The 26053-nt window shown below is 46.7% G+C and overlaps 1 protein-coding gene across 3 annotated transcripts; it reads right to left on the bottom strand.

The window, feature by feature from the left end:
* Nucleotides 1–451: 451 nt before the first annotated feature.
* On the bottom strand, nucleotides 452–26024 carry atrn (attractin). 3 transcript variants are annotated; one of them, XM_037241584.1, is made up of 30 exons: nucleotides 25517–26024; nucleotides 24727–24810; nucleotides 23102–23215; nucleotides 22919–23047; nucleotides 22045–22241; nucleotides 21797–21968; nucleotides 21635–21725; nucleotides 21285–21534; nucleotides 20936–21119; nucleotides 20711–20865; nucleotides 20336–20420; nucleotides 19267–19487; nucleotides 19005–19126; nucleotides 18792–18930; nucleotides 18489–18670; nucleotides 17577–17796; nucleotides 16247–16432; nucleotides 15877–16122; nucleotides 15462–15599; nucleotides 15276–15369; nucleotides 14770–14822; nucleotides 13691–13785; nucleotides 13539–13617; nucleotides 13314–13471; nucleotides 11346–11407; nucleotides 8589–8667; nucleotides 7014–7121; nucleotides 4096–4210; nucleotides 3266–4014; nucleotides 452–2151 (listed from the first exon to the last, which is right to left on the bottom strand). In XM_037241584.1, the coding sequence occupies exons 1-29, from the start codon at nucleotides 25762–25764 to the stop codon at nucleotides 3890–3892; spliced, it is 4131 nt and encodes a 1376-aa protein (XP_037097479.1). In that variant the 5' UTR covers nucleotides 25765–26024; the 3' UTR covers nucleotides 452–2151; nucleotides 3266–3889. The 3 variants fall into 3 exon arrangements, with proteins under 3 accessions (XP_037097479.1, XP_037097480.1, XP_037097482.1); XM_037241585.1 differs by having other exon boundaries at nucleotides 13314–13468; XM_037241587.1 differs by lacking the exons at nucleotides 452–2151; nucleotides 3266–4014 and having other exon boundaries at nucleotides 6954–7121.
* Nucleotides 26025–26053: the final 29 nt, after the last annotated feature.

The following is a 26053-nucleotide window of genomic DNA, read 5'->3' as shown; positions in this document are numbered from 1 at the left end:
ACAATCAGTAAATTACAAGCTCTCTAGTTCACTTTTACAACATTAGCATAGCAGCGTAACTTAACTTAGCTCGCTTGCCGTCTTTATATACAAAAGATGCTAATTAATAAACGCTAGTCATGACATTATTCTTTTTTTAAAAGGCGCATAAATTACTCTTGGTGTTTAAAAGCATTCAACAACAGATCATTCACAATACTTTCCCATTATGTACAAAAGACTTATTGGCAATAATTATACATATGAACAAACTCGTAATGCCGCAACCAAATGGAGGAGACGTTGTTCAGCTGCTTCAACCAATGTGTTAGCGTTTAAATACGTGTTTCTATTTTAGAATATAGAGCGCAGAGAACACAGCCAGTGTTTTTCACTAAAAATCTCAAAATTATCACAAGTTGTTAAATATTTGCTGTACAAGGACATTTGCCCCCCCAACAAAAAAAAAGTATTTTTTTCACTCTTCCTTGGAAGCATCTTGGAATTATGCTCCTTCTACGTTGCCTTTTCTTGTCATCATAGATAACAAATGACACAAATGAAATGTCTGTGCCTATACAGAAGCCTCCAAGATGGGACGTTAGCATTTTAGTACACAGCTAATCGCTAACTTCTACAGTATGTCTGCATTTCCTCGCACAACGTTGAGCTTTGAAAATTGAACCACTGCGCATTATTATATGAAAAGCTGGAGGTAAAATCATAAAAAAAAACCAGATGTAAATGTAAAAAATGGCTTATGATGCAAGCGACGCAAAATTTATTTTGATATTTTATTAGAAAAAGTGAGGCTTGGCTAATTTAAAATAATTCAGTCGAGCACAGACTACAAAATTCACTTGTGCGTAAAATCAGCCATTCCTATTATTCTTGCGTAAAGGGACAAATATCGTGCAAAGTCTACATCAAATTTTGCAACAAGTACAAAAGAGTGAAACAAAGATTTGAAGAAACCACGGTTCAATTTTGTCGTTGATATTTTTGCACTGCAGTATTGATGATTTTTTAACTGGAATTGCGCTTATCAAGGACAATGTAAAGGACGATAACACTTGGATTAAAAATGTTGTTTTTTAAACTTTCAAGCATTCCCAATGGTTGGGGAAAAATCCAGATGGGAAAACCAGCTAAAACGAGACAAATACGTCCGGATAATTAAAAAACTTAAGTGTTCTGACCTTTGCCACAAAACTTGTAATCCAACGTTTTGCTCAAGGGCAAGCTCTGTTATTTTTAGTGTTATTACAGTCTGTTATGAATTTGTTTGTCTTATTGACTGTTTTTCTCTCAGGGTGAAAAGTTAATAGCGTCATGTTTGGACTTATGTTTTTTTGTTCCAAGCCTGCACCCGATGTTTGTGTGTGCCATGATAAGGATGTTGGTGGATAAAGAGGAAGAAAAAAATTATCTTGGGAACACGCTAATAAATTAGATAAGAGTATTTAAAAAAAAATTGCATTTAACAATGGAAAAATGCCAAGCTCAAGATTTGGCTGGCGAGCGAAACTGGGGACCTGACATTACCTATAATCTTGTTTTACATGTGAGCAGGGAACAAAAAAAAAATGTTTTAAATGTGAAAACCTATTTTAAAAAAAAATGCTCAGCTTACATGTAAAAATGTGCTGTGTTTTTTAACTATTAAAATAAACAACAAGCAAGTTAAACAGTCACAAACAATTTCAGCATTTCAACAGGTTAACACCATTATCCCCAATTCCGCTTCCTAATTTTCCGTGCAAAACTCACATTTCTTTGACAGGCAGCTTTCAAGCGCAACCTAGTTTGTCAAACTGGAAATGACAATCGAGCAACGGTTCAGCATTCCGATGTGTTACAGCAGAGCAGTGTTTTACACACCACATTTCCCCAAATGGACACTCCCCAATTTACGGGGTCCTCCAGACATTTTGTGAGCTAGTTCCGGCCATATAAAAACGGCAGCAAAAAATAAAAAGTGCAAACAAAACAAACGATTTGTCAACATCACATTGGAAGGCTTTACGAGTAGTTTTTCTCGATTAGAAAAAATGTTGTTCAAAAGCTAACGAGCTGTGCGAGCAAAGCTGGTATTGAAGCTGAGTCGCGTTGAGATGCTTTTGCCCACAAAATATCTGCAATTGCAACAAAATTGGCCAAATTTCTATATTTCTTTCCTTTAAACCAGGGGTCCCCAAACTTTTTCCTGTGAGGGCCACATAACTTTTCCCTTCTCTGATGGGGGGCCGGTGTCAGTTTGTAACAGAAAAAGTGTGACGATCGTAGGGGAGCTTTAAAAATTTATTGTTTTCCAGAAAGCCACATATAACCAAATAACGGTTATTTAATAACCCTTTCCAGGTTCTTTACAGGAAAAAAAGTCAGGAAACAAATAATAACACTATTAATGAAATAAATAATAACTAAATAACCCTCTCTGAGTTCTTCACAGAAAAAACAGGAAATAAATAATAACTAAATAACTCTCTGGGTTCCTCATAGAAAAAAAAGCCATGGAACATTAACTTTCTGTTGTGCCATGCACAATCTTAACAGATAAAAGTTCAGCTCAGTTGTCAGAGCAGAATCTCTCTGACACATATGAGCAGTCTCTTAAAGTTCTTGTGTTCCTTCCTTATAATCCTTTTGTAGGTTCCAGTAGGCTTGTAGACACCGCTGTCTTTTTTGTTAAAGTTTGCTAGTGCGTCATAGTCTGGAGTAAAATTTGTTGTGGCAATTCTTAGGCGAGATCCGAGGTGTTGGTCCGTTTACCTCGATCTGTGACGGGTTGATGTTGACGTTCATGTGGCTGAACGTCACGTCGCGTACGTCGAGCCAAATTGGCCACTCTCTTTTAAACGCTCGGCACTGTGTCCACCTTGCTTTTCCTTGGGCGACTCATTTTAATGGAAGGATTCCAGGGGAAGGTTTGTGGGTGGCTTTAGCGCAAAACTGCATCTGAAAGCTCAGCGCGCGAATTACAAGAATGCTGTCGTCACAGCCCACGCTCTAAATTCGGGACTGATACAAATAGAGCGCGAGTGCGCCATGTCCGTACTACTGAGTACGTACGTACACGCACTTGCGAGTGTGCACCGAGCTTTCTGACACGGCTTCCGGTAGTAAATGCGCAGGCGAGCGGTTCCCCATCTACTGGGGAAACGCAGTCATTGCAGGCAAAATGACCAAAAAAAAAAAGTTTAATAATACAATTTGTTCAGGGTTGGCGGGCCGGATTAAACGGTCCCGTGGGCCGTATCCGGCCCGCGGGCCGTAGTTTGGTGACCCCTGCTTTAAACCAACAATGAGGAAGTGGAATTTGCCTGAAGTACCTGTAGAATAAATTTAAAAAAAACAAAAAAAACCAGCGCTCAAAATCTAACTGGTGAGTCGCTAACGAGTTAATTCAGTTTATTTCCACACACACTATTTATTTCCTAAGCCAACAATGTGTAAAATTTGCATGGGAGAAGAGGAACTGGAATCACATGAGATGCTAAAATGTGAGTTGTTGTTTCTCCACCCCAAATAGAATCAAGCAACGCTAATATTGCTACATTCCCCAAAAAATGCCAAACCGCGCTGGAGCAATCGTAACGGTTACCTCTGATCCGGTCCGTCTGTCGCAAAGCGTCCGTCCTCCAGATGTCTACAGCAAGGAACCAAATGGACTCTGAGGAAGCTTGCGAGGAGGTCTCGGGATTCCTCGGGGATACTCCGTTGTGTCTTTTTGCCAAGTCCACCGTCACAAAACGAGAAGAGGAAAGCGAGTGGTCTTGGACGGGATGAGATGAACATCTGTTCTAGCAGCATGAAAGTGGGGACAAAAGGTTTGGAATCCCATGTCCCAGCATGCACCTCTTCCGGGTGAGAAGTCTATGAAGAAGGGAGGAGGCAGGGCCAGGCGAGGTCAGATGCAGGTGGAAGGCTGAGCACTGGGCTGCTGCTTGCGGCTCCTCAGGCCTCCAGACTTCTCCTTGAAGCCCAAACACATCTGCTGCGAAACGTCTACCAGTGCGCTCGCCACCGCCAGACCTGAGCAAGAGGAAAACCGGATGAATTTCAAAAGCAACATTTGCGAGGCATTAATGGGTGTCATCCTCTCGCATGTGTTACCCGATTGTCCCGGTGGCGGAATTCCTCCGCTGCCTCGTGGTAGACGAACAAAGATGGAGAGGACGGCCGCTTTGTTTCCGAAACACGGCTCCAACGCGATCGGCTTCGGGACGCACTGGAGACCAACGTAAGAAGGTTAATGGGAGGAAAAGGTTTATGTCACACACTCGCAGTTTGCCATCATTCACAGATGTTTATTTTTTTTCAATGTTCAATCGCAGAAAACGCTTGTTAGAGGATTAGGATTTGTCAACCCACAGGACAACCTTCACATATCGTGCAATGCGATTATTGGAGCAGAATTCTGCTTATCTTGGATGCGGGATTCATTATTTGCCATTTTTGAGCTTGGCCTAACGTGATTTGAGTTTTTCCATCAGCGGCAAACACACACCCACAAAGTAGCAGGTGCCGTAATGTTATTCGCGTTTGACCTATTTCACACTTTCCCATATTCAGTCTGTGTTGATGTTTACTTTCACCAGCAGCAGTGAAAAGTGTGCGTGCGTGTGAGTGTTGTAAATGTGTTTGGTTTGTTTTATTAGTCTTGCCTGAAGGCAGCAATAAAGAAAGGACCAACTTGTTGCCTGTGAATTATTCAACGATTTCCAATCATATATTGTGGTTTTATTTTTTTTATTTTACCATTGGGATTTCTTTCCATTTTATTATTTGATGCGGGTTTTTGTTGTTGTTGGGAAGAGTGGGGGGGGGGGGGGGGGGGGGATCTACTATAATGTTTACTCTTCCAGTGCAGGCCTAAAGGTGTGCTTCTGCATCCAACTCATCCAAGTATGCAGTGTGTGCGTGTGTGTGTGCTGCTCTTCAGGTTGTTCGGCAATGACCTCAGCCCAAAAATGTGATTTATTGTTCAAATGCAACACTGTCAGCATGGATGATGTGAGTGTATTTGCAGCCAGTCAGCCAGCTAGCCAGCGCTTGCGGCCATAATCTCATTTGTCTGCACTTGAACTCGTTTAGCCTCTGTCAGCTATCAGACACACGCACACTCTTCCTCCTTCTCACGCACTCATTCATTCTTTCTTCACCCACTCTTTCTTTCTCACTTTTACTCACGTCAATTTGCTCACTCATTGAATGTTCACTTGTTCCCCGTCACTCACTCATTCACTCACTGGCAAGCAGTCAGTTGTGTTTCCTTCTGCACGAAGGCTGAAGTTTCACTCGGTGAAGTTTCCCCCAACAAATTTAGTATTTACATCTTTCTTTTGGAGCGCCCGAGTGGGTCGCCCGCCTTTGCTGCCACAAGCGCGCAAGACGCAGGAAGCAGACTTATTATCTGTCGGGCGCAGGCAGAGCGACGCGTCCTACTTCAATTAAGCTCCAGTTATTAGGCTCCCCCCGCATGCACACGCGCCGCTGCACCGCGTTCATCGCTAGCCGCTCAAAAATGAGCATCGGGAATGGCGACGAGGTGTCGAGCGATGATGACTTCCCGTTGCTACAGTTTGTCAACACGCATAAATGAGGAAAAAAAATTGTTTAACCAGAAGCAATTACAACCGTTGATTGAAATCTGTTCGTGCCGTTGGCTAACCAAAACAAGAGCGCAAGGATAAGGCCGGGAGGACACGATGTTTCATCAAATATTGTTCAAATCGCTTAGGTCAGTGGAATTTAATTGAGTTAATGTTGATGTAAACAGCTCAATTAAATGCCAATTTTGGCTGTTTTGAAGCCTGAATGGGTTAACAAAGAGATCAAAATACTTCCTGATTGATCTCTGGAGTTAATATACGCAAGCAAAATGTTCACTTGACAATATTTAAGACAGAAGGTGTCGCTAAAAACATTGCAAAGGGCAACACACTCCCAAACTAGCTAAAATGCTGTCATGGAGCACAAAGTTGAGTGCCTTGAATGCTAAGTGCTAATGGTAATTTATCTCAAGAACAGAGTTCAAGTGTAACCGTTAAATTGAGACCGCTGGCACATTCTTTTCAATCCCGTGTCGTCGCGTCAGTTGTGTCAGCTCAAGAAGCTTCCGCCGCCACTTTGGACAGCCATTTAAGGCCACCAACAACTTGTAATGAATGCGAGCGGGCTTTGCATGGCGTCGCCTTTCAAACGTCAGCGAAGCAGTGGCCTGATAAACGAGCGGCGAAACAAGGCCGACGAGGCTCCGAGAAGCTGAATCTGAGCCGCCGTGCAGATAGGCCGGACGCACAGACACCGTGCGCCCCGGCGGAGGCACGGGCGGGAGGACGGGACCATCTAAATTGGATCTCGGCTGGCGGGAGAGCGGGAGAAAGACGAGGAGAGCGCGGGCGGAGAGAGAAGAAAAGCCAACGCGCAGATGGAGGGGCGGCGGAGGACTGGGCTGATAGCGGCAGCGAGCTGCTGTTTTGACTTAGAGCTTGTAGAATACACACACAAACACACATGCAAGAAAGCAGATAAGGCCCACACAGAGGAGCAGATGTCACTTGATAAGATCAGCAAAGGGTCAGTAAATTTGAGGGAAACACCAAACACGTGTGACACCAGGCTTGGTGACCACAGTACAAACAAAACAATCATTCAAATGCTTGTTTCAAACCAAAATGGCAGCTATGGCTTCTTCAGTTTTTTTTATGGGTCCGCTCATGGCAAACATTTCCCGGTTTAACATTGACACCTGGGGCAACTCACTTTTGCATCTCTGTTCAGCAATTTTTACCACTCTCCAACAAACATCTGCTACGGAGCATTTTTAGTGAAGCGGCACGCAGCAGTAACAGACAACATCGCTGACATCCGAGACTTGTTTGTTTGGATGAACTTGCAGTGACATCTTCAGGCTCATAAACAGCATGAAGAAAAGGACGAAATAAACACTAAGAACTGAAATAACCCACCGTCCCAAAAAATGGCCCTCTGTACGTGGTTCACAATGCCACCTGGAGAAATGAGCCCACCTTGACATTTCCTCCAATCAGGTCTGGCGGCTCCTCGTCCGTCTCCAAGGCCACGTTGATGGTGGCAAAAGGCCGGCTGGCCATCTGCTGCATCTCCCTCAGCAGTTGCTATGGCGACAGAGCAGACAGTCTATGGTTAGCCAAGGCCGCTAATCGTTAATATAAACAGTTAGGTAATGTCATCTTATTTTAGCCACAGTATATCATTTTGGGCCCTGTTAAATTACCCTGGAACTCAATTGAGAAAAGAGCTCTTGCTGTCAAGTTTGATGTATTTGTGCAGGTACACTGGTTCCTGGAATCCAAACATCCTGAACAAAACAAGAACCTTAGTTCTCCTGGTCCAGCACCCAATAATCTTTCAATGTTCCAAGTTCTAGGATGCTCAGGGACAGTTCCTGGAACTATCAGGTGTGAATTAGACATGCAGTCCCAAAGGTTCCTGAACTTCCTGAGCCTGTGACCTTATCTGAATTTCAAAACTGAATTTAGACAACAGCTCCCGTGCTCCAAAAGTTCCTGTCTCAGAGGTAAAGCCAGATAAAAATCTTTATCTGGTGCTGACAGATCCCGCTCTTGGATGAGCGCACATTTCTCCAGATCTGCACTGAAATGTACCTTTGCGTAAGGGTGTTATTTTTTTGTGGTCTTTAATTGAATCTCAGCTGCCTGCCAGTCAAAAACTGATAAGACTTTCTCGCATGTCGATGCTAGCAGTTAGCTTATCTACTAGCGTTGATGTGGAGGTTGGGGATGGGGGGGACGCTCATCCTGCCTAAAGGACCAGGGATTGGGGAACAGCTTCGTTGTGGGTGAACGATGGCTGATAAGTTTAATGAAGTAGCAGGCCGGCGAGCGGTCAACACGTGTTTAACTCGATCTCACGTATGAAAAAAAAAAAAAATGCCTGGGAACTAAGTTCCAGGAAAAAAACTACAGCGATACAGTACAAGGGTTCACCCTGGGGATTCCAAGATGCATGAGCCTCTGGAGCATGTCCGAATGTTAATGATATGCTACATCAACTAAGTGAACGAGATCAGCAGGATTAAGATGCATCATGGGAGCCGTGAGAGACAAAAAGATATCCGTTCACACGCGTCTAGCTAACGTTAATCATGCTAACAGACACTCGTCAAAATGAATGAAAAAAAAAATTGGAATAAGCTAAAGAGTTGAAAGCTGTGTGTTGTGACGGCAAGCTCTTGGGGGCTTCTGTTGCTTGCTACGCTACAGTTTTTTAAATCATCAAAGCCACATGAAGAGCTTCAGGAAAAAGGGTAGCCATTGGTTGCTGGGCCAAAGTGACGGAAACATTTTGGTGGACAAAAAGCCAGAATCTAATTGTAGTTTTTGCGCAGGTCATCCTGAATGAGTCCTCGACGGGCGAGGGGGCGGCAGCGAGAGGCGACGCGCAGAGGTGACCGCTGAGAGGCTCTCCACACCACGCGGCGCGCAAACAAATCGCGTTCACCACACGCTGCATGCTACTGGATGACCCCCCCCAAGCGAGCGGTCACCCGTCCGCTTTTGCCAAGCGGCACTCGGACGCCAAATAGATTGCGTGGGACAAACCTCTCGTCTCCGCGACGCCCAGCAGCTCTGCTTGATCTTCCAAACCACGGCGGCCACCAGCAGCAGAGACAGGAAGCAGCTGCGCACACACGAGAAGTCACGTCACTGACAGAAATCCAGCCAGTGTGCACGAACCAATGCTGCAGGTGGCGCTGTTGAGCACAACCCGAGCCCCTTACTAAAGCATGGGAACAGCTTCCACCAATTAAATCAGCCAAAACTAATACTGGTTATATCTAAATTGCACGAGTTGAATGTGTAATATGTTTGCTAAAAAAATAATAATTGCAACAACACGTTTGACAGGCAATAATACATCGACATTGACGATGATGTCACTTGTTGTCGAGCAGACTCTAGGGCGACGCCGACAAACGTGCCAAACATGAACCACTTGAAGAAAAAAACACCTAAATAAATAAATAAATAATAATTAAAAAAAAAACGAACATCGTTTTGCACTTTTACACAAAATCCCCCAGAGGTGGTGTGACAGGTGATGACGCATCATGTCATCTTCTGTGTCAGCAACACACACGCACGCACACACACTCCCAATATGTGCCATGTCCAATCCCCAAAAGATGTTGAAGCATTTCCATTTTGATGATAGCACCTTTCAACTATATTGCACAAATAAATTCCCTCAGTTATGACACATCAGAAGTGCGAGCGTGCGTGCGAGCAAACGCATCAGAAGCTTCGGCATCTCTCTGCAATTCCAAACTCATTGGGCGAGCGTCACGCCTTTTTGATGATTCCCTGTCACCAGTTCCCGACGTGCCATTCTCGCAAGTATTTTATACAACTTCAGCAGGGGTGACCTTTCCAGGTTTCCTTTGGATGCATTTACAGGAAGAATAAAAACTTCTACTTATGACATTAATTCATTACACTACAGATTAAATTATCTTTGGAGGTAAAAAAAAAACATGTTGACGAAAATAAAAATGAGATTTTTGACAGGGCCTTTGATGTTAGTGAAGCGATATGCATGTGTGTGTCTTGAGCTCGAGGGGATTTCAAGTGAGCTTGCTCCCCAGCAGAATGGGCAGAGCGAGAAGAAAGTACGGCGCTGTCGAGAAGCCTGTCGGGATGGGCCGACAGCTGCAAAACAGCCACGGGGCAAACGGCAACGCAGCAACTACAGCGAGATACCGAAAATCGGCCGACTAAGATGGTATGCTGGGTGGGCAGGGTCAGCACGACCTTCTCTGCTGCTCTGTGCTGACCTACATTTCCAAGCTACATTCTAGTATTTGTTTAATGGCGTTGTATTATTTATTAACAGCTCCCCCCCCCCGAAGACCCAGGTACCAAATGCGATCCCCCGCCGACCCCCACCCGCCTGTCGCAAAGTGTTTGAACAGTGCATCTTCAAGTTGCTATTTGCTGCTGTTTTCCGAGGATAGCTTCTCCTCTAAGCGCCCTCTCGCGTCGCTAATTAGCCTAGCGCCGGCCGGCGTGACACCTGACAAGACGGGAGGGGCTTTGTCCACCCGCCCGCCAACTGCTATCAGAGTTATATTAAAAAAACTTTTTCTTGAAGACAAACTACTTTAGAGGGCAAAGAAACACCGCCAAGTGAGAAGAAAAAATGTCTTCTGGAATGGAATCATTTGTTTTTAAATACTTGTCATCTTTCAGAAATTTGTCACTTTGGTTCCATGAATAGCAAATAGGCAGTGAGGTTCACAAATACGTGTAGATTTGGTTTGTTGGAGACCAGCTGATAGTTTGTGATGTCATGTGCAGTCCGGATTCATTCAAAGCTGCGCTTGAACATTCGCGTCGTTAAAGACATGTTCAGAATCATGTTCTCAGACGTGTGTGTGTTTAATTTAGTGCAATGTGTTAAGAGTTGTGTGTGCGCGCGTGTTAGAGGAGCACCAGGCTAACCCACTGGGACGGCGTCGTGCTAAAAATACCCCCCGCTGAGTCTCCCAACCGCACCTTTTTCTTTTTTTCCCCTTATCTCGCTCTCTTTTTTTTTTTAATGGCAGCCGCAGTGCGCCACGACAAGTTTCACTCTCAAGGGAAGAAGAAATGTGAATTTTCTGGAACATCAGGCCTCACCGCAGGATGGAGTTTGAAGGAATCAACTCAGCAGGTGCAGCAAAGACAAAAACTCACACTTCACCTGACTGCTAATTACGACTCGCCAAGCACAACACCGACGCCGGCTGCAAAGCGCATTTTCAAACCGCGACGTAATACCTTCACATGGCCTTTCAAGCTTACTTTGTGAAGCCTTTGCCCGTCTTGAAACCAGACTGTGCGACCCAAATTTTATGGGACAGCCACACTGCAAAGCATCATATCGTCATTTTAAAACCCTAACTCAAAAGCCGGCCCTGGGAAGACGAATCGGAAAGCCGATGCAGAAAGTTACACCTGTCTTGACAGTGAATTTTGGATCTCATTCACTTGTGTCCCTAATGACGTGTCCAGTGAGTGAATTTCCAGGGACATGGCTTTTCCTGGCAGAGGCACATAAATGTGTGTGTGTGTGTGTGTGTGTGTGTCGAGCTAGTTACTGCACATGCACGCAATCAAGCGCGCAGTGGACACACCTCCACACTCAATCTCTTGCAGTCATTTTTAAAATCAATAACACATTAGAGCACTTCCTGAAGAGATGCCACGCGGATCACTGAGCCTTCAACACATACGTGCCTGCCCGCCCGCCCGCACATTCACACACTCCAACTCTCAACATACCCCCTCCCCACTTGTATCGTGTGCTTGTGCGCTGACCTGAAGAAGGTGACAAAGAACTGAACAAGGTCCATGAAGTTGCTGTGCTGCGAGAAGGCGATCTGCGGAGGAAAGGGAAGGTGACATCAGCACATCTGGAGACCAAATTGTGTCGGGATAATGAGGAAAACCATACAGTCATTTGGAAACTTTTTCCACGGTGAATGTAAGCTATGAGTCGAACAGCTGACTGCTGCCATCAGGTTTGAGTGACCTGCATAATTGCACTTGTGGTGGTCAGACGAAAAGTCACTCCTGATACAGGCAATTGTATGAACCAACTCCTTAATCAACGTTGCCGTTAGTGTGTCACTAATCTCCAGCCCCCTCTCCCTCCCAAAAAAGAAAACCCTGCTCCAACAATGACACCGCAGCGACCCATTCTGGCAGCCTTGTGCATCTGCGCCCCCGCTAAATCGTCCGTACCAGTGCTTTTTATTCATCAGCATCGGTGGGATTAGCATAACGTGTGGGATTAAACCATGAATATTTCATCTTTCATAAAGGTTTTTAGGGATGCATTTATGTGGAGTTCAGACTGCGCCGTATAAAAGGAACAGGGGCTGCAGTTGGACGCCGTTCAATAGCTTGATGACAAGTCCCAGTGTTGACAGTCTCGGTTTTTAGAAAACAAATTTCCTCTCCAAAAAAAGGACATTATTTGGACCTAAAAGGCAGAAAAATGGTGAGGAAAGCCACAAAATAGTGCAGAGAAACTGCATTAGATGAAGTTACGGCCACAAGGGAAAACCCACGATTGAGTGAGGCTGCAATTACGAACCGTGAAGTAGCAAGGAAACACTGCACTGTTATTTTGCTGGATGATAACTTTGTTAGATTGGTAAGGGAGAAAAAATAAGAGGGATTTGCCGACCATAAACACAAAGCGGGAGGGGCGTTGCTGTACCAACACATCAACAATCATTTTGATAAAGGGTCCCAAATGAGTCTATTACTTTTCAACTAAACATAACTCAGATATTTGACCAGCTATCGGTGAGCTAGACTGTGACGCTAATGTAGCATACCTGTCGTCATGGAATTTACGCTGACGGAGGCCGTTAGTCAACGAGTCGCAGTCAACGAGTCGCAAACCGCTGACTCCGTAGAAGCTGCTGTTCTCGCGTTCCCGATTTGATCCAAAACATCCAAATTCAATAAGCTCCAATCCAAATTCAATAAGCTTCAAATCGCTGCTGGAAAAGCTAACCTGTCCAAAGCTGCTAAAAGCCCGCCGTGTTTGGACTGAACCATGGGTGCCTGACTGACTTTGTCGTTGGCAAACTTAAAGGGCGGAGGGCGGATTTGCTGGGAATGTCAACGGGCCGAGCGCCGCTAGCCGCCGGCGAACACGCAAAGCGCTTCCGCCGAGGCATGAAGACGCACATTCAAGCCGGACCGACCGCACGGCGCACCGGCGCGGACAAGAATCCTATTCATGCGCTTCAGGTGGACCTTCCGACCCAAAACAAACACGCCTGCCAGCAAAAAGGAACCAAGGTCGTTTGGACGCTCGCAGGAGACAACATTCCAAGAGCTGTCCAAATTCTAGATTAATTTTTCTGGCATTTTCTTTAGATCAACATTGTAATTTGGGGGGGGGGGGCATTTTCTTGTTTAAACTTTAGTGTCAATTTCTTTATTTCTGTTCTAGTTTCATTTCCTTATTTTACCGTCAGATAATTTTCCTTTGTTTCATTTACGACATTTTTATCTTTTAGTAATTGTTTCTTTTTATTTGTCTCATTTGGCCAAGATCAATCTTAAAACACTGAGATCTGATAATGATTATTGTACTTGAAACCATTGTTTTCATCTTCGTTATTGTTGCTAGGGGTAATTATTTAAAGGAAAACAGAATTCTGATATTTTGTTCCGGAGGTCGCTCACACCAAAGAAGTCGGAGCGTGAAGCTGTGATGCTAATGCTAGAAATAAGTTTTGGGGACTAACGCTGCGACGTCCTCACATGTATCTTGATGGGCCAGGTGAAGTTGCTGACGTAGACAAAGAAGGTAATGTTGGGGCTGTTGCGAAAGTCAAAGTTCTCGTTGGAGAACCTGTCCTTGAAGTCTTTGATGTTGCTGCGCGACACGATGGGGATCTCCTCGCCACTCTGCGTACCTGCTGGATGACAACAACAAACGCAGGTCAGCCATTGTGCAACTTGTCAACAGATTCTCCGAGGGCTCACCTGTGAAGCTGGTCGCCCAGGTGATGTTCAAGTTGAAGTTCTTGGACGCGTTGATAAACATGTCTAAATCTCGGTTGGGCTAAAGGGAGAAGAAATGAGATTTTTATCACGAAACACTAAGTGGCGCAAACGAAGGCCTAAACCAGACTCACCTCCTCCGGTGTGGCCACAAAGTTGATGGCGGTGTAGTAGCGGTCGTCCTCCTGAGACAGGCTGAAGGTGAACTGGTAGTCGATGAGCAGGGTGTCTGTAAGCAGTCGGTTTTAAAAAAGAATTTTGAGTCCGTGCAAGTGTCAACTGTCGTTACTCTAATTGCAAAGATGAGGATTCTGAAGCTTTAAATGCTGAAGATTTGAACATTGACGAGGGTTGAATTATTCTTTTGTTTCAGTAACCGCGGGAAAATGAGCTTCAAATTAATGAGCATGACAACGTTGAAATGTTTGCTTCTTTTTTCGTTTGCCTGGCTGTCAGACCTTGCATTATGTTGTGATTTTTCTTTTCTACATTTGTCATTTACTTTTTAAAAATGTCTTTTCACTCTTTCATGTGCATATTTTTGGTGTTTTTGGTTTTTGCAGGGCTTGCAGTGAGAGTTCATTTTAATGGAAAATCGGCTGGGTGACCACCACCCGCCTGGAACGTGAGTCACTACTGTCGATTGTTCTCTACGTCGACCCTTGGGCTTAATGAGATGCTTGATGCTAACCTGCTGCTGCTGCTATAAAAAGAAAATGACTAGCCGGGAAGAAAAAACAGCTAAAAAAAAAAGTTTCATCGATTGACTTTCAGTCGAACTTTGAATGCAGGCAAGCGCCATCTGCTTCTTGTCGCATCTGCCTGACATCAAACCCAACGAGACGCTTCGATTCAAGTGGAGTCTAAGTATGTGTTAGCATCGACCTTCGCGCTCCCCAGATAGCGACGTATGAATTTGCTCTTCCCCTAAAAGTCACAACACACCATAACACCATTGCCGTAAATGATGAATCCACAAGATGGTGTCAAAGATGGGAAAGCTTTCTATGTGAGGGAGGACTTAAGTTTAAACAAGGTTGTTCGTAGTAATAAGGAGAGTCTTCACCGCATATGCACGTCTATTTGTGCAATTCAGGGGATTTCATTTCCCTCCAAATATCAAACTATGTATAGGTCAATTATTTGTATTAAGTGAAACCGGATCATTTGCCGGCACAAGTGCTTAGGATTGAGCGCTCTGGCGGGTACTTACAATAACATGTGCCTTTCAAAGGGTTGCCTTGGTAGCGGTTTTCCAGCTCGCACCTGGAACACAACATAAAAACCGATGAACAATCGTGAGGCTATGAAAGCTTACTTCATTCTGCTCCACTGAACCAAAATGCTGAAGATGGCCGTTAACTGCATGTGTGTGCGTGTAAAAGTAATCACAATTCATCCACAGGCGTTAATGAACAGATGCATAATGTCCAACATGCTGCGCGTGAACGTGGTCTTTTCGGCGTGTGGTCGAGAAAAATCATGCTGGGCCTTGAATTGGTGTGCGCCGTCCATTTGATGGCACTTATTAAATGACAACGTTGTGCCACAACTGGCGTGCGAGTGGGCGGGATGACTATACGCAAGACAGAAGGACTCACGAGGGCAGCGCTTCTCATTTATTGCCGTGGTGGATGTGCAATTGTACTTTACTTGAGAACAGCAAAATGGTGGCAAGTCGAAGGATAGTGAAGCTATTTATGTTCTGGTTCTACTTACAGGTGACAGCGGTCTCCTTTGATGCCCTTGGTGGTACAGAAACATTTGCCGTTGTTGGGGTTACACATGCTGGCGTGGCCGTTACACTTGCACGCTGTGCCAAAAGGGACATTGAAGTTAATATCAACTCAAGCAGACAGTGCTGTTGCTAAGATGTCGTTTTCAAAGCAATTGCAAAAGACTGACGCTGGCAGCCGCCGCCGTTGGTGGGGTCTCCGTAGAAGCCCGAGATGCAGCTCTCGCAGTGGCGGCCGGTGGTCAGGTCTTCGCACTTCTCGCATACGCTCTCGTTGACGCAGCGGCTGTGCCCGTTGCACTGACATGCTGACAGCAAAAGGGACAATTATTGCCAGGATGCAAAAGCATCTTGGTACTACAGAATTATGTTGGAGTCAGTCAGGCAATAGCCCTGTCTAAAGTAAAAGCATTTCTTGTGACATATTAGTGTCAAGCTTCATTGAGCCTTTGCCACCATCTTACTGGTTGAACAAATCTACTCTGAAATTCAATAAAACTAAATTGGATAAGCATTTTTTGTGCAACTTGTTAGATTGAATAACAAGTGGGGATTTTTGACCAGACGTCCAGCAGCCTGTCCTACCTGGGCAGTGTATAAAGGACCAGTTATAGAGAGCCTCGCTGGGGCACATGCTGGCGTTGAGGGCGGGCGGCGGGTTCGCAGGCAGGCCCGGCAGAGTGGAGGGCGCCGGCACGGAGGTCTGGAAGGGTCCCCGGTACGAGCCCTCCATGCACTGGCCCTTGCCCGTGTTGCTGGCGTCCGTGCACCAGCCGCAGCTGGGCTGCTCCAGACATTGGCCACACGTGCGGTGCCCGGAACAGTTCTCCGCTGCCGGCACATAAGAGAATTCACAATCCAAGACGCTCCTTCATACTGGTGACTTATTCATGTGCCGTTGCTATGCTCGATTTACATTGTTAAACTAGATTATTTACGGTTTGGCGAGTCTTACGCGGACACGTGCTCGCGGTGTACCACTCCATGCACTGGCCGAAGGGGAAGGAGGCCACGTAGGCGTTGGAGTCCACGCACTGCTTCATGTTGCTGCACCACATGCACTCCGAGCTACTGCTTGTGCACTCGCTGCAGGTGGTGCGCGTGGCGCACGGCGTCCGGCACTGCTTGGCGCTGTGGTTGGCTGTGGGAAAGCCACACGGAGCCGTTGACTCACATGAACACTCACCACACTAACTTAACACTTGATCGTACTAAATAATGTTGCAAAGTGGTCCAGTGTTTCCTGGTACGTTTGCGATGGTAAATACCGAGGGTCCAGTTTTAAACAGAACCGTGTGGAATTATAAATGGTCTGCAGGGGTCTTAAAGCAAAGAAGAGACAGTTGACCCAATGAACACGCAGTGTCATGTGGAATCATTTTAGCCAGCATGTGAGTGACCCATTTGAAAGGCGTCCATTCCAATCAAAGGAGTGAATGATTGCATTCGCCCCCCTGCCCACTTGCGTTTGATGAGGCAATTAGTCAACATTGTTGTTGGCAGAGTAGAGCACACGGCCCCCAGCTAGGCAGTTGCACTGAGTCATTAGCAATTAAATAAAGTCAACGCTGTAAATGGATTGTTTACGATAGAAAAAAATGAAACGCAGTCAAGTATAAATAATATTTATACACTAGCTCACACACACAGGCCTTGTCGGCTATTATTCTACTGCTTTTAGTGATGTTTTGATTTTTGTAGTGGTATCATTGCAATATTTTGCACAGTTATATTATTCGGGTATTGTGGACGGAATTTTGATGACAACACAATCCACAAGGGCCAATTACCGGCTACTGAAAACAAACGTTTGACATTTATGCTGTTAAGAGAAGCAAGAGAAGAGTCGTCGTTTAGCTTGGTTCAAAACAATTTAGTAATGGTGAATCCTGTTGCATCTTGTGCTTGTATGCAGAATGACGCAAGCTATGAAACTTTTACTGTTTGGTGGATATTCGGTTTTGGGTTCGCCACTGACGCCGTCAAAATTCATAATACGCTAGCCTGCAAGCATTGTCGTGGGTGCCGCGAAAATTGGGTACCAATCGGTCAGCGGCGGTCCTGCCTACTTTTGCACCCTGGGCGAACCATCCATTTTTTTTTTTCTTGAGAGTGCTCGTGCGGCCCACGTGGATTGCGCCCTGGGTGATCGCTCATATTGCCCACAGCAAAAAACGTCCCTGCAATCGGTACAACTTGGGGCTGATTTGATAAATCGTCATTTCAAATGCTAGTTTCCAGGAACTAAGCCGCTAATGTAGCATGGCAAGGTTCGGTGGACTTACCCAGGCGCTCGCAGAGGCTTCCGTTGACGGGGTTGATGCAAGTCTGCGCCTTCAGTCCACTGGAGGCGGGCTCCGCCAGGTAGCCACAGAACCCGGCGTCACTGGGCTCACCGGGCAGCCACTGCAGCGACGTGTTGGTGAAAGGCGACATGTCCTCCCAGCACCAGTACGACACGTTGATCTTGCGCAGGCCCACCCAGGGAGTCACCATCGCCTTGTACTGCAGCGCAGGGATACAAATGCCTTTTGTAAGTTCAAGTTTCAAGACTCTCTTCCAGAATATTCCAAAAATATATTCACGTTGGTTTGGTCCAGTAACAGACCACCACCACCACCAACAAAAGGACATGAGAGGAAACTTCGCCACGCCATCAATTTCACAGACTGGGCCAAGCACAGAGATAAAAGCTGGCTATCGGCAAACCATGCCGTCAGCAAATCAATTTCCATGGAGCCAAGCTTGGCGCGAGCAAAGAAAAGAGCTCCATCTCTCTCAAACACCGCTCCAATTGCACTTTCTCCAGCACGGTGATCTCGGTGCAATTCTGGGATTGATTGATCGTGTCTGGAAGAGGTGCTTGTGCCATCAATAGCCTTGATCCTGCAAGCCCAGTCTACAATCTACAGACAGCTCCGAGACTGACATTAAGACTATTTGACTTCAGAACGGCTTGCTGAAAATTCAAATTATGACAGAGGTTTCAAAGGTTTAAAAATGGTAATCCATAGACTATAAACAGTGCAACGAGGTTTCAGTTTTTTAAAAATACATCTATGTAAGAGTTGTGTCATAAAGACAACAAAAACCCCGTCTTGAAGTTTTTCAGACATTTCAAGAGTGACTGATCATGTCTGGCTAAACGCAGTGTCAATCGGCCCATTCTCACTGCCCTCATTGCATCAATGCCTTACCACCACACTCATGATCTGCAGCTCCTTGAGGACAAAGTCGACCTTCTTCTGCGTAGTGAGGGAGGCCAACACGGCGTTGTGGGTGCGACATGCCAGCTTGGCGTTGTCGTAGGAGTCCTTGGCCGTCAGGAACTTCAGGCAGGAGTTGCCCACCAGGTGCCAGCTCTCGCCGCACACGTTCTCTGCAAGGCGACGATTAAAATTTCTCGTCACAACTTTTGCACAGTGCGTTAGCGACAATTAGCATCGTTAGCTTTGTTAGCATTACTTGGTGCTAGACTTTAGCCACGTCAACACAGTTACCTGGCAGCGAGATGCACTCCAGGTTGCGTAGTTCCCACTGGCAGTTTTGGTCCACGGCACAGCTTTTGCAGCTGGTCTTCTTGTTGCAGACGGAGGACGGGTTGTCTTTAGGACAGCTGTCAAAATCCACCACAGGGCCCTCAAGAAAAGAGCAAAGTGGCACAACTTCAGCATCACAGCGCTGGCGACGGCGTGGAGCGTTGCGGTCATTACTGAGACGGCGGTGCAGTTGCTTCCCAGGGAGACGCACTGCACAGAGCACCATTGGCAGCCGTTGGTGTTGGCCGTGCAGCTGAAACAGTCCGTGTACTGGTCGCAGCGCTCGTTGTCGGCATCTGGGAGCCAAGTGCATCAACGCATTCGTATTCATTTGAGTAGTGCAGAGTTTAAAAAAATGTTACACAATCACGTGGTAAATTTTGAAGACAAAGTGATATTGGGAAGGGTAACAAACAGGCTCAGTGGCGCCACCTACAGGATCTGCTGTTGCAAGATGCGGGCGTCTGCTGCTGCTCGGGGTTTGCGCTGCCCTGCCAGGGCAGACAGGAAGCCTGGCTGCTGTTCCACAAGCAGTGCAGGCCCACAGCGGCCCGAGCGCACGAGGCGGCGCTGGAGAAGGCCGAGCAGCGCGGAGACGTGTACGCTAAAACGTCGCTCAGAAGGAGACTGTTGAAGCCGCCCAGCACGTACATCACCCTGCAGGCAGGATGCATCAAAATCAATTCAAATAATTCAATTCTAAGTACATTTAGGATTGATTTTTAACGTTTAAATTTTGAGTGAAATGGCGAAAAAAATATAACCATGTCCATTTTCTTAATAATGAATTCAGATCTAAATGCACGGCTGGTCGACTGATTGCACGCCATCTGGCAAATTTTGTGTGCGACTCACAGCTGCGAGGGCGCAAAGTGATGAGAAGAAAACGACCTTGGGGTCGTCACGTCCAGCTGAGTGCTAATTAGCCTAGCCACAATCTTGAGAAAATGTGCAGTCGACTGTCCTCAAAAAGTCACACGCAAGACAAATTGATGCCCTTAAAACATGACATGACTCACATTACAAGTGAAAAATCAAGACCCTGTCACAAAATTTCAAGTCGGTGTGCCAAGTTTAGAGACATTTAATTGTAATCTGAAATCCGAACGGGTATGCTTGATGATTAATTTTCAAGATACTGTGATGAAGTTTGATGGCAATGAGCCCAAGTTTCACAGGTGAAGGTTTCAAATTTCCAAGATGGCATGATTGACTTCACAAGCCTGAATGACGTTTCACCGCTGCCTTTTAGGTAATTGAGCCAGAAGGCTGCGGCACAGATGTCGCTGCAGCCCAGCGTCAAGTCCTCTGGTGTGAAATATTGATGTTCATGGAGGAACCGCCACATGTTTGCATGGCATGTTCATATGTCGCAAAATGCCACACGTGCATTATTCACACACACTTTCGACCTCATTTATACTTGCACACGTTGAAAAGAAAAAGAAACACAGCAAGAACACATACATGACATGAATATTCTATTATATGTCATAAAGGTTTACCCATCACTGGCGACCGCCGAATGACCGAAGCGGTTTAGGTCATGGAAAAGATCAGGCCGGGGCAGTGGGGTCCATTCGTCGCATGCTGGAAAGAAGAAAAATGTTCATACGTTTTCTTTTATGTCTAATTGTCTGCCGCTAAATTCAAGCAGGTATCGCTGCACCATCGACTGTACAAAGGTAAACAGTGACACCTGGTGTAGAATGGCAGAACTGCAAGCAATGGGAGGTCTATGACATCATTGGTGCAAATGCAGCAATCTGATTGGCTACAGCTGATTGGCTAGCAGTCAGTTGACAGTGATGACCCACAATGAATATTTCAGCAAATCTGCTCGTTGTTCCATTGCACCGACAAAAAATGACTATACCAACCCAGGCTGTAGGCCATAAAGTCAGACGAGAAGCACTTGGCGCCATGACTCATGGAGGTGTCGTTGTGCGTGTTTCCACCAAACACCAACATGGTCCCGCTCACAATCACGGCCGTGTGGAGATAGCGGAAGGAGCCGCTGTCCTTCAGGATGGTCCTGCCGCAAAAGCAGCCACCGTCACATCACAGCACGGCACAGCTTGGACACCCCGCCGCCGTCCACTCACCACTTCCTGGTGTCCACGTCCAGCCGGTAGAGGTCTCCGGCCAGGCCACACTTACTAGCGCTGAAGGCCTTGTAACCTCCGTGCGTGTAGATGGCTCGGGTGGCGTCGTCAAACACGCTGCTGTGGCCATAGCCGCCCTGGATCAGGGCCCCGTCAGTGGGCACCAAGCTCCACTGGTTGCGCTCTGCAACCAATCAAAGACGCTATGATGAAGTTTCAGAACTGTATGGCAGTGTTGCAAGGAACTATCCTGCATTTCAAGACGCCATGTCAAGACCGCAACTGACAGCGGTTAAAATGTTAAGACTGCGTGAACGGTTTCCAAAACGGTCCAGCTCGTTTAACTTACGAATGTTGTACTCCTGGACCAGGCTCATGTATCCGTAAAGAGGACAGTGTCCAAAGAGCACCAGCATGACGGGACTGTCGCCCTCCTGCAGGGGGGGCACGACGTGGGCCGAGTGTCCCACCACGGCGTACTGCTCCTTGATGCGCGGGCTCAGGAGAGCCCAGGTCTGGTTCTGGACATGGAACACCCACAGCTGGCTGGACACGTTCCCCGTGGAGTCTATCTTACCACCATACATGTACACTTTGCCCTGTGGACCAGAAAACATTTCACATTATTTTTTTCTTGCCATCAATAATCTTGAGAACATCAAATAGAAAAACGTGTCATCTTTGATAACTTGGGCTTACCTCGTACAGCGCCACCGAGTGTCCGTATCGAGGCGGGACGATGTTAACGGACGGGTCAAGCGTCAGCCACGATTTGCTGCTTAAATTAAAGCTAGGAGAACAAGAAAATCACTTCTTATCATCACCACGCTGACCATTTTGAAGTGGAGGATCGCGACTCACGCTTTGACCATGTGATAGGCGGAGGCGTTGAAGACGTATCCCCCGATAACCCACATGACGTCCCGCTCCACCACCGCCTTGTGCGAGGCCCTGGCCAGGCCCGGCTCGGAGGGGAAGGCTTCCCGGCTCCAGAAACCCGAGTCCGCTGGGACAGACACTGAGCAGTCGGGACCTGGAGGCCAAAAGAAAACCGAGGGCTCGGATTTGGATCACGGGGGCGGGCTGGTGCACACGAGCCGAGGGCCTACCTTGCCACCCGCGCAAGCAGTCACACATCTTGTCCCGGCACCGTCCTCGCTCGGGTAACCCGCAGTCGTCACGGCAGTAGGGCATGTCGCAAGCGTCGCCTTTCCAGCCGTGTCGGCAGCGGCAGCGCGGCGCCCCCGTGGCATTGGCCAGGCGGCACTCGCCTTGACCCGAACAGTCGTTGGGACACGTGTTCACCCTGCGAGGGAGGACGCGATTGCACGTTGTTGGAAAGCAAACTCTGAATAAAACATCACAGGGCGTCTGATGAATTATTGACGGTCACATCTGCTCTTGTGGAAAAATCTCAGGGCTGCTTTTGAAAGAGTGCAACACGCTAAAAAAAAAGAAAAGGCCACAGGGGGAATCGTGAACATTTATTTGCTCAAAACAAAACTCAACTTTTGACCTCCAGCATGAAAACAAATCTCGTTCGCGTCAATAATTAACTGTGCGTGTGCACTTCATACACAACCTTTGCAAATATTTTAAGGAACCCTCCCACGCCACCATTTTTTATTCGTGACTTTATTGTGTCCGAGGAATCTTCCACCATCATCATATTTCATTACTTTGTCTATATATATTTTTTAAACATTTCAATGTTCTATAAAACTATTACGCAACCACATTCATGTAATGACCATGTTAACATTGCCAGGCCAGAGGTTAACGGGCTCAGGAGTAGAAAAGATTTAAAGTCACCACCACGGTAACCTTCAGTCAGAGAAATATTCAACCGAAGCACACGACTAGGCTCCAAAATGCCTTTGATCATCACCATTTGATCATAGAGTAGAAATTGCATTTGTGTCAAAATGGAGCGCACCGCCCAGCGTGAGTAAAATCCACCCAGCAGCGTGCATAGTTTCTCACCTGTATGAGATGTTGAAACCGGTCAGGTTGTAGGCGGCGTCGCTAAAGAAGTGCAGCAAGGCGAAGCCAGACTGCGAGGCCACCTCAGGAACCGTTTCGTTGCTGGAAGTCTCGGGAATGATCAGACCGCTAAAACAAATAGTCGGTTAGCGGAAAAACTTTCGTAGACAGCGGTTGCCGTACCTAAAGGCGGCAAGCAGGGGGGCGTAGATGGAGTCTCCGTCATAGACATAAAGGTGGTCCCAGCTGCACTCGGTGGCAAAATGCTCAAAGCGTAAGCGAAGAATGGAATTTGGACTGAGAAAGAAAGGAAGGATCACTGTTAGCATCCCATTAGTAGTTTGGAGGAATGTGCTGGCTTACCATTAGCTCCCTGGCAGCGTATGTTTGTCAGTTTCCCTGACGAGTATGCTAGCTTCCTGTTCATTCATCCTCAGCAAACAACTTGAGCTCACTGTTAGCTTCCACCTAGCTTCCTGGCTGGCTATGTTAGGTTCCTGTTAGCATCCTGGCAGCATATGACCTGTTAGTTTACTCAAAGAATATATTAGCTTTCCATAACGTTTCCTTTAGACATTGGTAGCTTCACTTTAGCTTCATGGGGAAACATGGTTAACCTTCTGTTAGCTCCCCAGAAAGGTATGGTAGCTTCCTGTTAGCTAACTGACTGCTTATGTTAGTTTCCTGTTGCACCACTGATCTAGAATCTATTCCTCAAAGGCAGAAACCAACCATGATAAAACACGAGTGGATAAAAATAGAGGGAAAAAAAACAGAGTGAGAGAATTGAGTTCTCAAATTTGTGTTACTATCTTTTGGGATTTTTTTTACCGCCGTTTCCTCGTTCCTCAATCAGGTCGCTTCTTGATTGGCTACGTTCCATTTCACGTTACAATTCAGCGAGTCGTGACTCGGGGCAAGTCGGCTTTCCCTTTCTCATGAAGCGGTTTGTTCGTAAACATTGAGCCCATTTCAGCTTCCAGATTTCTGACATTTTGGATGCCACTATCAACACCAATCCACTCTTTAAACAACTTCGGACAACAAGACAATCTTATCGGGCATATAGCGTTTAAAACATCAAATCAGAAGTAAAATGGCTCCTGTACCTTTTCTTGGTTTTTTGACTTCATGTTCACACCAAGAAATGGACATGAGCTCTGTGGAAGGGATTGCTAAAAAAATGTGTTTTCCTTTAGCTTCCAGGACAATGACATTAGCTTTTGTACTCATTTTAAAAACCAAACTTAGACATTAAAATGTGTCCGCAGTGTGGTGTTGTCTTTGAAACGCACTGCAGGTTGATGATTAACTGATTTATAGTTTTGCCTGCGGGCGGCTCGGTGGCGCACTGGTTAGCACGTTCACCTCACAGTTTGGAGGGTGCGGATTCGATTCCACACCCCTGCGTGGAGTTTGCATGCTCTCCCCGTGCTTGCGTGGGTTTTCTACAGGCACTGCGGTTTCCTCCCACATCCCAAAAACATGCATGGTAGGCCGACTGAGCACTCCAAATTGCCCCTAGGTGCGAGTGTGGCTGGTTGTTCGTCTCTTGTGTGCCCTCAATTATCAGGCTCCTGCAGAACGTGAGATGAACTGATCATTTGAATCAGGTGTGTTTAACGAGGGAAACTTGGAAAACATGTAGGAATGCGGCCCCCGAGGACTGGAGTTTGAGACCCCTGTATTGGACTATCAAACTATCCATGTATCAAATCAGTGTTAACACTCTTAAGATTTTAGGTTGCCAGTTGAAAAGGGAAGGTACGGCGAAGCGAGACACCGATTGGCCTGCCTGCGGGACTCACCGTCCTTCAATGAGCCAAGTGCACTTGGTCTTGTATTTGTAGTTGCCAGGTCCGTCTGACAGGAAGCCAAAAGGAGCCGTCAACCTGGAAGCCAAAGACACAAGGCTTGTGGGAAGAAACATTTACCCACCAAAGGTTTGCAATCGATTATCGATGCCATCAGGTAATGATGATGTCGTTGTCATCTGCGCATATCATATCTGTTTCATGACGTCTCCACAGTTTGCTTCGTCTTCTAAGGAAGATGTCTTGTAAACAGGTTGCGCCTAAGTGATCTTGCAGCAATTTACAGTTTTTCTTTGAACGTTAGCGTCTTCTTTGTCATTGTCTTTCCTGGGTTCAACAGTTAGTATCTTCTTCATATTTTATGTAATTTTCAAAGAAATAAACCCAAGGCTCCCGCTCCACCCAGAAATTGAACCACTTTCAGCATCCTGATTGGAAATGTATGCTTGCCCCCCCAAAAAAAAATCATCAATGAATTCAGTCACATATTTTAAACAAAGTTGCATTTCAAAAACAAGCCAAATAATTGAGGGGAAAATTCTCAGGATTACAAGAATAGGGTCGTACTCTTCCCCCGATAATTCCTTTAATTCAACGATGATTAGAATGCAGCAAATGTTACTTTTACGTGCTTCAGGTGATAAGAAAGCGCCGCCATGTTGCTCAGGTAAGACAAGCGGCGCTTAAATCCCTTCAATCGGTAGCGGGACACCTGAGCGTCTCGCGGTCGCGCGGTCTCGAATTCGCGTGCCCGCCGGTGCGAGTCGCGTGCGGAACTCCCTACCTGAATCTTCCTCCGCAGTGCTGGCACTGGTCCCCGACCCAGCCGGGGGAGCACACGCAGCCGCCCGTCGCCGCGTTGCACTCGCCGTTCACACAAGGCTTGTCGCACTCCTTCTCCTTCGCCGCCGCCGAGCGTCCGGGAATCCCCGCCGCCAACACGAGGACTACAAGGAGGCCGGCCGCCAAGCTCCGGTCTGCGGGGCCGGTCAGCGAGAAGGCCCATCGCTGAAGTCGCGTCGTCCCGAACATTTGTCTCTCTAAAAGATGGCTGCTCGAGCCCCCAGACGCTCCGCTAGCTTCGCGGTGGGCGCCGCTACCGCCACCAGCCGCCGTTCGATGCCCCGGTCGGGGTAGTGGAGCGGGAACGCGTCGGTCGTGGTCGTGGAGGTGACGAGGCGGGCTTTAAGATTCCATTGCGGGCTCCATGTTACATGTTGTGACTGTTCGTGGTGGCCAGCTCGCCGCCGCACAGAGCCGCATCTTGACGTCCAGAAGTGACGTCACGGCGGCGGAAGTTCAAGAAGTGGAGGTGGGAGGG

This window comes from Syngnathus acus, chromosome 22 (assembly GCF_901709675.1).
Source record: "Syngnathus acus chromosome 22, fSynAcu1.2, whole genome shotgun sequence".
NCBI lineage: Eukaryota > Metazoa > Chordata > Actinopteri > Syngnathiformes > Syngnathidae > Syngnathus > Syngnathus acus.
Note: the sequence above shows the minus strand (reverse complement) of the source record. Positions and strands in the feature narration are given on the sequence as shown.

Excerpts from the sequence above, each read along its gene's own strand:
- atrn (XM_037241584.1), bottom strand. The coding sequence starts at position 25,764 with ATGTTCGGGACGACGCGACTTCAGCGATGGGCCTTCTCGCTGACCGGC. Across the intron at positions 24,811-25,516 it reads CACTGCGGAGGAAGATTCAG|GTTGACGGCTCCTTTTGGCT; the intron begins GTAGGGAGTTCC and ends TTTGGCTTCCAG. Across the intron at positions 20,421-20,710 it reads CTTTATGGCCTACAGCCTGG|CATGCGACGAATGGACCCCA; the intron begins GTTGGTATAGTC and ends TCTTCTTTCCAG.